At 41.0% G+C, this 14,480-nt stretch overlaps 1 protein-coding gene across 1 annotated transcript in view; it reads left to right on the forward strand.

Annotated features, from left to right (window-relative positions):
- PTPRU (protein tyrosine phosphatase receptor type U) overlaps positions 1 to 14,480 on the forward strand; it is a 330,295-nt gene that overhangs the window by 258,482 nt on the left and 57,333 nt on the right. The window contains exon 15 of the mRNA XM_083370035.1: positions 5,005 to 5,162. Within this exon, the coding sequence (XP_083226161.1) occupies positions 5,005 to 5,162 (158 nt within the window). The remainder of the gene's footprint in view (positions 1 to 5,004; positions 5,163 to 14,480) is intronic.

Genomic DNA, 14,480 nt, shown 5'->3' on the forward strand with positions numbered 1-14,480 from the left:
TCCTTTCCAAATCAATCCAACTGTAGTCACAGTAGCCCTCAAATATGTCTCTTTATTCCTTAAACGGCATACTTCGATGGGTTCCTAACTACCTACCCCTTGTTATTGTGTGGCTACCCTAAGGATACCCTAAGAATGTTTTATATATTGGACAATCTCTGAGTTAATGATAGAAGAGAATACTTGTATCACAGGGTTGAACTTCGGGGTCCCTGGTGCTTTCTGAGCTTGGTGGATTTCTTGCAGAAGTTTCACTACCAAATTAGGTAATGTCATCAGTGCCAGTACTGGCTAGCACTGATTATGCTATCTAGCGTGATAATGGAATGACTGCAAGAAAACCACCAAGCCCAGAGACCACCAAGGGACCCCCAGATGAGATAACCTCTCTTGCCCAAACTGAGGTGTCAAACCAATTAGGGATTGTAGTGCAGACACACTGTCAAGCAGGAAATCTAGGCCTGGCCCAGCATGAACAAAGGGGCAGAGTTCAGTTCTTTCTGAGTCACATGTTTATTCAGACCTGGAAAAGGTGGGTCTTCCCATTAAGCTGGAAGAGCCCCCAATGATTTATTCAGCATGCCTTTTTATTGTATTTTGCTAACACAAGCAGGAAAACAGCCATTTACATGAAAGTAGATAAAAAGCCGAAGCTGCTACGAGGTTGTTGCTGGCCAAGTACATTGAGAAGCACGTTTAGAGAGAAACATATTTAGCAAACCCTTTGCAGCCTGCCTTGTGGTTTCCCGTCAGGCCTCTCCTGAGCTATGGACAGTTACGTGTTATTACCACTCATCTATTCTCTTTAATTCAGCAATTTCAGTGCAAACAAATCCTGATGATCAACAACACCACTGCTTTCAAGCATCTTCCCAACCATCTGATCTCTGAAGCAATTCTCTTCCTAAGACTAGGACCTCTGGTGTTTGTAAGCTAAAGGGCTGAGAGTGAGGATCAGCAGGTGACAGTGGGAGCTGGAAGCGCCCCTTTCTTTTCTGTTCCAAGTGGGAGGATCATTGGGGGCCTTAAACTCTTCCTTTCAAACAAGGTGTCATGAGGTCTTCACCTTCTTTTCTAATCCCAAGCTTGGCCAAGTTCATTGTCATCTCTAGATAATGTGGGAAACTGGGAAAGTCCTTTCAAACAAGGTGTCATGAGGTCTTCACCTTCTTTTCTAATCCCAAGCTTGGCCAAGTTCATTGTCATCTCTAGATAATGCGGGAAACTGGGAAAGTCCTTTCAAACAAGGTGTCATGAGGACTTCACCTTCTTTTCTAATCCCAAGCTTGGCCAAGTTCATTGTCATCTCTAGATAATGTGGGAAACTGGGAAAGTCTTTGAATCACCTTTCTTCTACATTTTCAAGAATGGAATTTTTTAGGATCCAAAGGTGCTTTTCCAAAAGGCGACTGGACTTTCTTAGTTTTTTTTTCCTTTGAATTTTTGTTTGTTTGTCATCCAGGAAGTTCTAACTGAAGAAGCTTCTCGGATGAGAAGCAAAACATTTTCAAAAGGAAAAAATCCAGTTGCCTTTTGGGAAAGCATCTCTGGAACACCCATGACCTGGATGATTGAGAATCTCCATAACTGTTTAGGAGCATGAAGCTTTCTGAGCTGCTGGTAGTAACTGAAGAGATGGCGTGATGTTCAAGGGTGGCATAAAATCAATGTGGTACCTAACTCTATCTTTTGCTGTTATGTGGACTCCTGAGAGTAAACAGTTTCAGGTGACATGGAAGTATTTGCATGTACAGTGAAAGCATCTCGTTGGGAATACAGTAATTCTACTGTAAACTGACTCTTTTTACCAACACCACCCACATGACTTCTTTGACTGAACATTCCCACGTTAGACTGAACACCCAAATGTAATACCCGAATAGGATGTTTCTGAAGGGTTGCAATAAGATCTGCATCATTTCTCCCCATTCTTTCCCTGTACCAGAAATTTAAAGAGAGAGAGAGAGAGAGAGAGAGAGAGAGAGAGAGAGAGAGAGAGAGAGAGAGAGAGGGAGAGAGGGAGAGAGGGAGAGAATGCAGCTAAACAATAAAAAATCCCAAGGTACATGGCTTAAACTAAAGAATAAAGCTTTGTGAGCCTTGAATTTTGGCTTTTAACTGAAAACTGATGTTCAGACTGAAAATTCTCCATATGAATTGAAGCGAAAGTTTTAATACAGCTGGGAGCTGTGAAAAGCAAATTATGTAAAGTTGACTCTTTGAATGTAAGTAGCTGAAGAACTTGTCCACGCTTAAAATCACATCGGGTGTAGAATCAATAATATTGAACAGACATAAGTGCTGTATTTCAAGATGAGGCAATGTTATAGGATCTAGAATATTTTCACAGCCATAAAAATGGGTGATTGCACTTATAAAAGACTTGGGGGGTCTTGAGAAATTTGTTACTTTTTTTTGAGGTGACCCTAACCCTTCAGATTCATTCAGCGTGTTTTCTGTCAATATGTTTTTAAGAACACAAAGGGAAGAGCGCTTCATTAAGATAAATTTTTAATGCACCAAATAGATGTATTCTCAGTACTGCTATTCCGTGGGGTAATGTTCTCTTTCACTGGAGCTTTTAAGGAAAGGAATATGTTTTCATTTAGAAATCATGCTGTTTTTGCTTAGCATGATGTGCAAATCCATCCATCACAATTTAGAACTCTGACTTTTTTCTTGGGCTTTTTGTGCATTGTATGGTCAAAATAATCTAATTATGTCATGATTTTATGGACATGCAAACCAAGATTGCTTGATAAATCTTCAAACAGAGGAGATGATCCACATGCATTGTTTATCATTTGGTTTCTTGTTACTTAGTCCTTAATACTGTACAGCCTTATCAATAACCCTTCCTCCATCCTTGTCTTCTAAGACTGAAATTGTAAGGGTGGAATCCTGATATGGAATTCTGGAAGAAACCAACTGCAGAATGAGTATTGGTTTGGAGGAAAATATGCAGGTTTTGTCACCTTGAAAATATTTTTATTTCTATAACTATTAGTATATAAATTGCCCTCCCTATCTCATAATTATATATACCTCTTTATCCAGGGACATGTCCCTTAATCTTGACAAATTGCTGCTAATTAATTGCATTGTGTGTAGGAGTGATCACAGAACAAAGGATACTTTTTCAGATGTTATCAGAACTTAACATTTAACTTTATAAGAAAAGGGTAGACCATATATGTGTGTGTGTGTGTGTGTGTGTGTGTGTGTGTAATACATACACACATACACATAATATAGGCACAATGTATATATTACACAATACATAATCATGCACAAAATAAGAATTGTTGATCTAAGTGTTCTGACATTTATTCCTTGTGCCACTATTGAAAAATAACTTGTCCAAATACTGACAAAGAACACAGATTAAAAATCCAATGCTGCCAATCAGGGCAAATTTATCTTTCCAATATTGGAATAGTACTACTTTTGGCTACATTCCTTCGGTGAAATACCCATAGCTCTCAGTATGTTAATCACAACCATATGCTAGAGATATAACCTAGATTAGTTCTCTCCAACATGGCTGCTCTCCAGTTGTGTACATTTGAGTTCCTAGAAATCTCAGCAATAGCCACACATCTGGAGGGCAGCCAGGTTGAAGAAAGCTGGCTGAAAAGCTCACACACTTGGTAGCAATTCTTTTGATAAAGCAACCGTCAACCCCAAACCCGACTGCCAGTCAGATAAATTTCAGACCAAAATGTAACAGTAGTAGGATAAGACCAAACCAAATGAGTTGACGTTTTAAATTATATCCCCTGCATTAATACAAACATGTGACATAGTTCTCACTGAGAACTGTGGAATGCACACAGAAAAGATTACTTGTTAATATATTCCATGCGCATTGGAAGCTAATGTTAGTTTGTCACCCTTATTAGAAACAAGACCGGAATGAGCTAACTCTACTTCACTGTAAAGCTACATTAACAGAATCTTGCAAACCTGAAAGTGCTTCTCTCCCTTGTCCCCTGAGCTTCTTGTCCAGCTCACATTCCCCACATAGCTGCCTTTTATCTGTCCATTTCTTTGGCTGCTGTGTCTTCAGCCTGTCCCTCAAAGTCACTCCCTCATACCGTGACATAATTTGAAAACTTTGGCACTATGAAAGGCTTAGATAGTAATTGGAGCATTCTAGGCAGGTTACTGAGAAAGCGCCAACTTGGAGTTTTGATGAGTTAGCTGTATCCTTACTGATGAGGATGACACTCTTGTTAGAGAAAAGGCGACATTCAGAAATGACAGGAGGCCTATCTGGAGGAAGTAGAATTCACCTTTCTAAAACTTTAGTGGATGCAGTAAAGCTGCAGACATCTATCCGCGTTTTGTAGTGTGAGTTTAGCAGGTTACCTAGTTAAGATTGTCCAAGCTGCCCTTGTATTCAAGGTCAAATATCAGTTAGAGATTAAACTCTTAAAATAGGACCATCAAAACCTAGGCTGACATCAATGTTAGTTCAGGGAATTACTGGGCGGTTGCTATCTTCCCTCCTACCTATCTCATTGGATTGTTGTAAAATGCCATTTGAGTTTCTGGGGTGGGGGGAAAACAAGAAAGAAATTGAATGAATATTTAAATAATACATGAGTGGGCTTGGAATTCTGGGAACAATTGGGAAAACATGCTTGGGGGGGCAGGGGAGACCAGATTTGGAAAAAAAAGACATGGCTTTAGTTTAAAGTGATTAGACCCATAAACATGGTATTAGCACAGGAATTGTGTGGAAATTCTGTTAATTCTGAAGGTGGCTCTATTATTGATAAAATTTCAGAGCAATCAAGAAGTCCAGCCTCTTGACTTTTCTAAAGTATGCATCCAGAACAACTTCAGAAGTTGCTTCTCTTATAAGATTAGCCCCAATTCTTTTCTCCTCTCTTTTTTCTCTTCCTTTTTGTCCTTTGGTAATCTGCTTATAGAGAGAATTCAAAGTGGATTGCACAGTGTAACATTTGCCTACTTTCCTTCTTTGTAATCTTCCATTAGGAAACCTGTCAACATGACCAAAGCCACAATCAACTACCGCAATGAGAAAACACACATGATGAGTGCAATTGATCAGAGCTTTACAGACCAGAGTACCCTTCAGGAAGATGAGAGGCTGGGATTATCTTTCATGGATACTCACAATTACAACAACAGAGGTCAGTTTCGAAAGAATACATGTTGTCCTGATTCCAAGATGGAGCGGTAGAATTTATATAACAGAGCAAAATAGATTTCATTGGTTCTTCTGTTGGTAGTACAATGAAGTTAGGATTAGAGTTAGAGTTAAGCTTCTTTGGGCTCTGCAGTTGGATTTTATATGTGGGTTTCTTTATTTATTGTAGTTATTCAGTTTTTTCATGTACTGACTTTATTATTTCTTATAAATAACTCAAGGCAACAAACATACATAATTCTCCTTTTTCCTCCTATTTTCTTCCTAACAACATTGTGAGATGAGTTGGGCTGAGAAAGAGAGGGATTGACATAAAGTTCCTCCAGCCAGTTTTCATGACTAAGGTTTAATGAAGAGAAGGGTGAGGGGTGACATGATAGCAGTGTTCCAATATCTCAGGGGCTGCCACAAAGAAGAGGGAGTCAAGCTATTCTCCAAAGCATCTGAAAGTAGGACAAGAAGCAACGGATGGAAACTAGTCAAGGAGAGAAGCAACCTAGAACTAAGGAGAAACTTCCTGACAGTTAGGACAATTAACCAGTGGAACAACCTGCCTCCAGAAGCGGTGAATGCTCCAACACTGGAGGTTTTTAAGAAGAGACTGGCCAGCCACTTGTCTGAAATGGTATAGGGTTTCCTGCCTGAGCAGGGGGTTGGACTAGATTACCTCCAAGGTCCCTTCCAACTACTACTACTTCTTCTTCTTCTTCTTCTTCTTCTTCTTCTTCTTCTTCTTCTTCTTCTTCTTCTTCTTCTTCTTCTTCTTCTTCTTCTTCTTCTTCTTCTTCTTCTTCTTCTTCTTATTATTATTATTATTATTATTATTATTATTATTATTATTATTATTATTATTATTATTATTATTATTATTATTATTATTGTGAGACTAGAACAACCCAGCTCCTGGTAAATGGCAAAGTCATGCAGCTGGCTTTCATGCCTAAAGAATGACTAGAACTCACAGACTCCTGGTTTCTAGCCTGAAGCCTTAAGTGTTACAAGAAGGATTGTCTGCCAGGCGTGGTATCCAAAAAGTCAAAACTGAAGCTACAACAAGTACAATCAAAGCCTTTTTTAATGTGCATTGTGACACATGTAAAAAAGGAGCAGGGCTTTGATTTCATGAGGTGACACAGTGAAATCCAATCGAGTCCAATCCTTTATTTGCTTACAGATGACGGACAGAATCTTGCCAAATTAAAGCTATAACCTTATAGCCTACTTAATATATCCTGAGGGATTTTAGGATGTGGCTACCTTAAACCTCTTCCCTCCTCCACCATCCAGTGTGGGACTATGCAGTCTCCTAATCTGGCCCCACTCTGGGAAAGCTTGATTTCTCCAAAACTCCGCCCCACTAATCCTCCAGTGCATGGTTCAAAATGCATGATTTTGGCTCCCTGTTTGACTCAACACCTCTCTGAAGATCCCCTGCTGCCAATTTTTAGGACAAAATTTCTACCGCTAGTAGGATGAAAGTAGGGTTAGCCTTCCCTGGAGTCTGTGGTTCAATCTAATGTGAGAGTTAGGTTAAGAAAAAAAAAACCAGTGCAGATTTATTGGTCCTGAATCTCTTCCAATATACTCCTACCTGAGTTTTCATGAATTTTAACATTGGTTGGCTCTTTTGGAAGCGTTATCCGTTCAAATTGTCAGTACTAATCTTCTGGGCTGTGCACACAGTGTTATCTGATAAGTCTGATTACAATTCAGACTCTTGTGCTCTCCGCTCACTCGTGCAATCAGTCGATTCTTTATCTTAAAATTGCCACCTCACATTTTTATAAGGCTTTCCCCCCATTTAGTTCTCTGGCTTCAACTTTCGAGTTAGGCCTGTAGTCCAATCTTTTTCCAGGATCTTCAGGAAAGTGGAAAAACCTCCTCCTAATTTGATTTGTGTTGTACTTGTACTTGTATTAAGAATTGTTTATCCTGAGTACAGGTAGTCCTCGACACTTCATTTAGTGACTGCTCAAAGTTGCAATGGGACTGAAAAAAGTGACTCATGACCATTTTCACACTCACAGCCATTGCAGTATTCCAGACATGTCAAACACAAGGCCCGGGGGCCGGATCCGGCCCGCGAAGTGGTTTCATGCGGCCCACGAAGCCATCCTGGAAACAGTGAGGGAATGGCCCCCACTGCATTGGCCCTGGCCCAGAGACCCTCCTTCTGCCAGAGACCCTCAGATCTGTCCCACTCCTGCCCAGGCCCCCATAGGCACCCTTGATGCGAACGATGTAGAGCTGGCCACGCCCACCCAGTAGGCCATACGCACTTTAGCCACGCCCACCCATTAGGCCACGCCCACCCTGGCCACACCCACCCGGCCCCTCGAGGGCAACCGCAATGCTGATGCGGCCCTCAATAAAATTGAGTTTGACACCCCTGCAGTATTCCCAAGAGTCAGATTAATTCGGATGCTTGGCAATGATGGACTCATATGTCCCGGTGTCATATGATCACCTCTGTAGACCTGCCAGGCAAAGCCAATCACTTAACAACCGTGTTACTAACGTAACAACTGGAGTGATTTACTTAACAACTGTGGCCCGAAAGGTCGTAAAATGGGGCAAAATTTACTTAACAAATGTTTCACTGAGCAACAAAAATTTGGGGCTCAGTTGCGGTCGTAAGTCAAGGACTACCGATATTAGATGATATTAAGATAGGATACCATCGATCACGATATAGTTTTATCGTGATTTATATTTTCTATATACTGTAGATCTGATTTACCTGGACTGTGCATAGTATAAGTAGACAATTTCACACAATTCATTTGTCAGGAAATGGGAAAAAAAAAGCCATCAGTCATAGTGTATTGCAGAAGGAAACAAAAAAAGCAAACGTCCCTTTTGATGCTACTTCAGTCTGATGAAGGGAAATCCATTTCTGGCATTTCTTTCAGATAAGAAAAGAATTGTTTGGCTTAGCTAGTCTGGTTTACGTGCCCCTCTAACTGCCTGTTTGCTGAACATTGTCACTATTTTGGCTTGGCCCATGAGAGTGGCTGCTCTTTTGTTCTTTCTGTGTTTATTCTGGACTGTGGAATTCCTGGGAAATCAGTAGAACAGTCAGCCAGGAATTCTGCTGTTTGATGGGGGTGTACCTTCTCTGCATCTCTGCAGGCTGATGTGCACACAAATGTGTTCTGGGGACGTCGGTAAATGAAGTGCATCAATACACTCGTACACATACGCACGCACAAACACCAATATAGAATGGGGATGGAAGAGGGAAGAAGTACTTTGTTAGAGAGTGGGAACAGAGAGAAAAAAAGAAATATATACCAAAAAAACGTTTATCCTATGAATATCTTTTCCCCCCCTTGTGTTCATTTGTGTCTGATTCTTGAAGACTGCCTGAACAAGTCCCAGCAGTTTTCTTGGCCAGGTTTTTCAGAAGTGGTTTGCCATTGCCTCCTTCCTTGGACTAAGAGAGAAGGACTGGCCCAAGGTCATCCAAGCTGCTTTGTGCTTAAGGTGGGACTAAAACCCACAGTCTTCTGGTTTCTAGCCTGGTGTCTTAAGCACTATAGCAGATGGGCTTTTGACCTAGCAGATATGAAGATGAATAGCTACTTGACTTACTTCTTAGAACTTAACTAAGTGGCTTAGATTTCTACTATTGCTTATAAGGCAAATTGCTTTGCTTCTGGTTACTTCCTCTTCCCGTATCTGCAGGTTTAGGAATGCTAACAGCTTCTCCCCTTAATACACTCTTGTCTGATTAATTGGCACCTGAACCATTTGGAGTTTGCATTTCCCCATGTAGGGTCCATGACCGCATTTTCTTTTTCCTGATTCTTTTCTGTAGATTCTTCTTTGGGTTCAAACTATCTCAGGCCCTTTTCTGGCTCTTCTCTAAGATCTTCTGGCCTCTGGTTCTCCCAGTCCTGGACTTCTCTGCTCCACAGCTTGTCTGGTCACATCTCATTCTAGCAGCATCTCCTGCCTAATTTAAGTCTCTTCCTGACTTCCTGCTCTGGTTTCTATTATATTTCTTTTTTATATTTGAACCTTACATGCCCATCTGCAGGAGTCCCTAAGGAGTTTACAACATTTCCCTTCCTTTCTCTGCAGGTGCCTATGTACCTAAACTGGGCAGCTGACAGACCACTGCAGAGAAAAATATTGTGACCTTGATAGTTTCAGAGCAGCTCACCCATCCACATTCTTTGTCTATCAAAACCAATTTGGGGTGAAAATTGGGTCCAGATGGGAGAAAAGAAAGAAAGAGCAGGGTGGGTGGTGGGTGGAGTGGAGGGAACAATATAGAGGCTCTGATTCAGGCTTCCCAGCATTGTATTTGGCTGCTCCAATCATTCAGACAGACTTTTGAGAATGGGATTGTTTGACATGAGCATATTGATCTTCTATTTCTCTGACAGTTCTATCGATCTCTTGAGAGATCGATAGTCCTGTCAGAGGAAGCACATGGTAAATGATAAAACTTAAGGTTAAATAAATAAAATAAGGCAAAAATAAGGTTTCAGACCCGAACCCTGCCTGCCAAATGTTCTGCTGGCAGTGATTTTTCCTGCTGATGTGTGATTCTCACTGCAGATGACTAACTCCAGTGAGAATTAGGGGATTATATAGAACCCTCTGGTTACCTTGGGCCAGGGGCTAGGATACCCATCTTTTACCTTTTCTTGCTCATATATACCTAGGCTTGATACATACCAGGGTGGTTTGCTTCTTTCCATTGATGATCAAGATGGTAAGAAAAAATTGGATATGATTCTGAACTGTATAGAGTGGTCCTAAGTGACAAATTGAGCCATGTATGGTTTAAAGCAGTGTTTTTAAAGCTGGCTGGGGAATTCCGGTAATTGAATTCTATCTATCTTAAAGTTGCCAAGGTGGAGAAACACTGCATTAAAAGGTTGCCTGAGTATATGCAATGAGTTTTGGCTTGCTCCATAGCAGATAACTGCATGCTCCAGAGTTTACTTCAGGGTACATTATTTGGATGCAAGTTGCCCTTAGGATAATTTTACAGTCAATACAATTCAATTTTGCAGCTACTAAGATTGTTGGCTATGCCGGTACAAAGATAGTCAGGGAAATGATTAAAGCCTGGGAAATGGGCCCTTTTACAGTCCACAGGAGTGCTGATCTACCACCAGCTTATCAGGTGCTTAGGAGTTGAGGACTTGGCAGCACAAAGAAACAAGAGCCAATCGCTGGCCATCAACACACAAATCAACCAATAGGAAAGCACTACATAAATATGACTCACAGAATAGCCCAAAGCACCTATTTCAGTAGAGAGCAGTTCCCTGAGGATGGACTTCAGGATGAATCCGAAAACTTGGAAGAGTAAAATTCTGGTCCCAGTGACTAGCCTAGATTGGATCTTGCAACATTATCGTGGGACGTGTATATTTGCCTTCATTCGTGGTAGTCAATACTATTTGGAATTCTGGGCAAATTTTCCTGGTTTAGGTAACAGCCTGCAGCCAACGGTATACAATATGAGGATCAAGATCTGTCTCTGCAAAGATGTTGAGTTTGCTTTTTTTTTTTAAATGCAAATGGTGGGTAAAAACTGATCAAAATCTTGCCACAGGAGCAGCAGGCAAAGTGAGCAGGTACATAATTTGTCCCTCAGCACATTGCACGATCTTCCCTAATATTGTAAATATGAGGTACATATAACTGAAATTGAAGAGCACTTTTAATTCTATGGTCTTGCTTTACAGGGTTAAATAAGTTATTCTTTTACTGAGATTAACCCCAGTGAATGCTGCAGGTTTATTTCCTCTGGGTACACATACACAACTCACACTGTGTACCTTTTTCCTAAAAATAATATTTAACGTGGGCATGTTTAGCACCATTTTCTGCTAGTAGCGTCACAGATGGATTTCATTGTGTCTGTAACTTTATTTAAATCATGAAATCATTTCTTAAAAATATAGTTAGGTAAAGTATTCCTAATTCTAGAAATGAATAGATAATCTGTATTATCCCACTGATTTTCTTGGGGAGAACAATTTGCATTATAATTGATTTGATTCAGTTGCTCATTTAGCTCAAACTTCACATTATTTTCTCTCTTCCACTTAAAATCTAATCTGCATTAGGAATTGTGAGTAGGCATTGCATAAATTGCAATGCAGCATTCAACCTGTAATGTTTACCTAACCTCCTTCTAGCAAACAACAAAGGATATAAGACAAAAAAAATCCAATACCAACATCAGCAGGAATAACAAAATGGCTGCCAGAGTCACAGTAGTATGGAATTGGAAGGGATTACAAGGATTATCTAGTCCAATGTTTCCCAACCTTGGAACTTTAAAAAGTGTGGACTTCAACTCCCAGAATTCCCCAGACAGCATGAGGTTAAATCCACACATCTTAAAGTTCTCAAGGTTGGGGCACACTGATCTAGTCCAACTACCTGCACTGGCGGGGGGGGGGGGAGAAAGAAAAACAGTAAATCATTCACGAGATGTGGCCCTCTGGCTTCTTATAAATATCTAGAAATCTGGAAAACATACCCTCTGGTAGGGTAGAGAATGTTTGGAGATCATTATGATCTTAAATCTCTGATCTGCAAGGCACATTCAGTGCAAAACTGAAAATCTTCCTGGAAAAGATCATGATGGAGTAAGTCTATTTGTATTCTTGAGGATCTTGGCAAATCTGCTTCTTAATTTCTGTGGCACTTTGACTTCTCTTTCTTTGTATGTTAAGGAACACTCTGGGCACCAGAGAAATTGCTCTCTCGAACATTGTTCAGACTCTCCAAAGAGATCCATTTGCCCCTTTCTAATCTAATCTAAAGGTAAGGGACGCAGTGGCTCAGTGGGTTAGGATGCTGAGCCTGTCGATCAGAAGGTCGGCAGTTTGGCGGGTCGAATCCCGAGTGCCGCATAACAGAGTGAGCGCCTGTTACTCGTCCCAGCTTCTGCCAACCTAGCAGTTCTAAAGCACGTAAAAATGCAAGTAGAAAAATAGGGACCACTACGGTGGGAAGGTAACAGCGTTCCGTGCGCCTTTGGCGTCTAGTCATGTCGGCCACATGACCACGGAGACGTCCTCGGACAAGCGCTGGCTCTTCGGCTTTGAAACGGAGATGAGCACTGGCCCTTAGAGTCAGAAATGACTAGCACACATGTGCGGGGGAACCTTTACTTTACTTTTAGCATACTGTAAACAAGAATGATCAAACCATCCTAACCCACTGAGCCACCGCGTCCCATAAAATAGACTTACAAGAAGTGAATTATGGATAGTCCAGGAGGAAGTATCTACAGCTGGCCCTTCCCTTAAATGACTTATAGGATGTTTCTCTCCTGCTGCCTTTCTAATGCCCCAAGCTGTGTTTTCTTTTTATCAACTCTTAGGTTTCTACTTGATGTCTGGAGTGGCTTTATTTCCTTTATGATTTTATATTATTTTGCTTCTTTTACTATGTGACAATGGATGTTTTCATGAAGAAGGCTTGCTGGGCTTGTGTACCTCAGGTTACCATACTTCCTACCCACCGTAGCAAAGAATAATTTTCCAATTGTTTCTGTCTGTCTAGTCCCAGGGGTAGGCAACCTTGGCTCTTTTATGATTTGTGGACTTCAACTCCCAGAATTCCTGAGCCAGCATGTCCACGAGTCATAAAAGAGCCAAGGTTGCCAACCCTGGTCTAGTCCATTCAGGCAGAGTGGGTGCACTCCAGGTCCCCTCAAATGATGCCTTCTAATGCGACGAAGGATGTCTACCTTCTGTGTCACCACATCTGCCTTCTGGAACAGCATCCCTCCCTCCCTTACTGAGATATAGATGGCACTCACTTACTGTTAAGACCTGGCTCTATTCCCAGCCTTGGGATTAGTGTCTCTGTGGAGCCCTTGTTGTGGTTTTTGTTCTTGATGTTATGGTGTTTTTTTGTCACACTTTGTTGCTATGCTTTTAACTGTTTCAATATTTGCATGTTTGAATGTTGCAAGTTGCCCAGAACCTTTTGAAGTGGTAGATTTAAACAGCAACAATAACCTTCCCTTGGCTCACAAGTCAAGGAATGTGATTGTTGATCATGCTGAAAGTCATGATCTTTGCTTAGGAGTCCTGGTTAATGGTTATGCTACAACATCTGGGCTCACACACCATCTACTTTCCTAGATGGTTTTTCAGCAGCTGCAGGGGAAATTGTGACCGGCTTTTGAGATATTGCAGTACAGTTCCCATCATCTTTCAATTCTGGTAATGCTAGCTGGAGGTTCCTTTGAGCTGTATTCCATTAAATTTTGGTGAACCATGGATTCCTCATCCGGTCATCACATAAAATTGTGCAATAATGCTTGCCATCCCAGTTGCCATGGGTTTCATTTATTGATCTGTTTGTCAATCACATTTATTTTTGGCTAACTTCAGTCTTTGCAAGTTTATTTATTTTATTGATTTAATTAAATTTCTATACCGCCCTGTTCCCGAAGTTGCTCCCAGGGGACTGGTGATGGGAATCAGAAGTCATTTCTTCAACTGCTTCTTCTAGGTTTCTGTCACAGTGTCTCTTTTAAACTCTTCCCTTCCTTTCATCTCCTCTTTCATCTTTTCATTCTCTTCTCTTTGCCCTTTGATCTTTGGATAGCAGAGATTCTCTAGCTTGATAAAACCATGCCTTGCTAGACTCACTAATTGCTTTCTATTCCTGCAGGTCTTATTCACATCTTTCATCTTTGCATGCCCAATTTCTTATCACTAAGGTGGTCCTGATGAAAGATGGTCACAGTGGTGTTTTATTAATAAATCACTTTGAATGGCTTAACATGCAAACCTTACACAAATACCATTTTTCCCCCAAAAAGAAGATACAATAATATACGGTATCCTGACATTACAAGTTGGTTTTCAGAAACAATGGGTTCTAAATTGTTTCCTATATCTGTTTCTGTGTCCAACCATTTGCTTATTTGTCTACGTTTTCAACTTTGGGCAGTTTGGGGACATAATAAAAACTGTTCCCCAGAACTGGATTCTTCTTGTGAGGTCATGTGTTGTAGAACATTCTCCTTTCAGTTTTAAAATTAAGCCAATGAAAAAGTCTTGCTAAGCAACATAATTGATAAAGGGTGCCGTGTAACAGAGTGAGCGCCTGTTACTCGTCCCAGCTTCTGCCAACCTAGCAGTTCGAAAGCACGTAAAAATGCAAGTAGAAAAATAGGGACCACTCCGGTGGGAAGGTAACAGCGTTCCGTGCGCCTTTGGTGTCTAGTCATGCCGGCCACATGACCACGGAGACGTCCTCGGACAAGCGCTGGCTCTTCGGCTTTGAAACGGAGATGAGCACC

This window comes from Vipera ursinii (genome assembly GCF_947247035.1).
Source record: "Vipera ursinii genome assembly, chromosome: 9".
NCBI classification, from domain to species: domain Eukaryota; kingdom Metazoa; phylum Chordata; class Lepidosauria; order Squamata; family Viperidae; genus Vipera; species Vipera ursinii.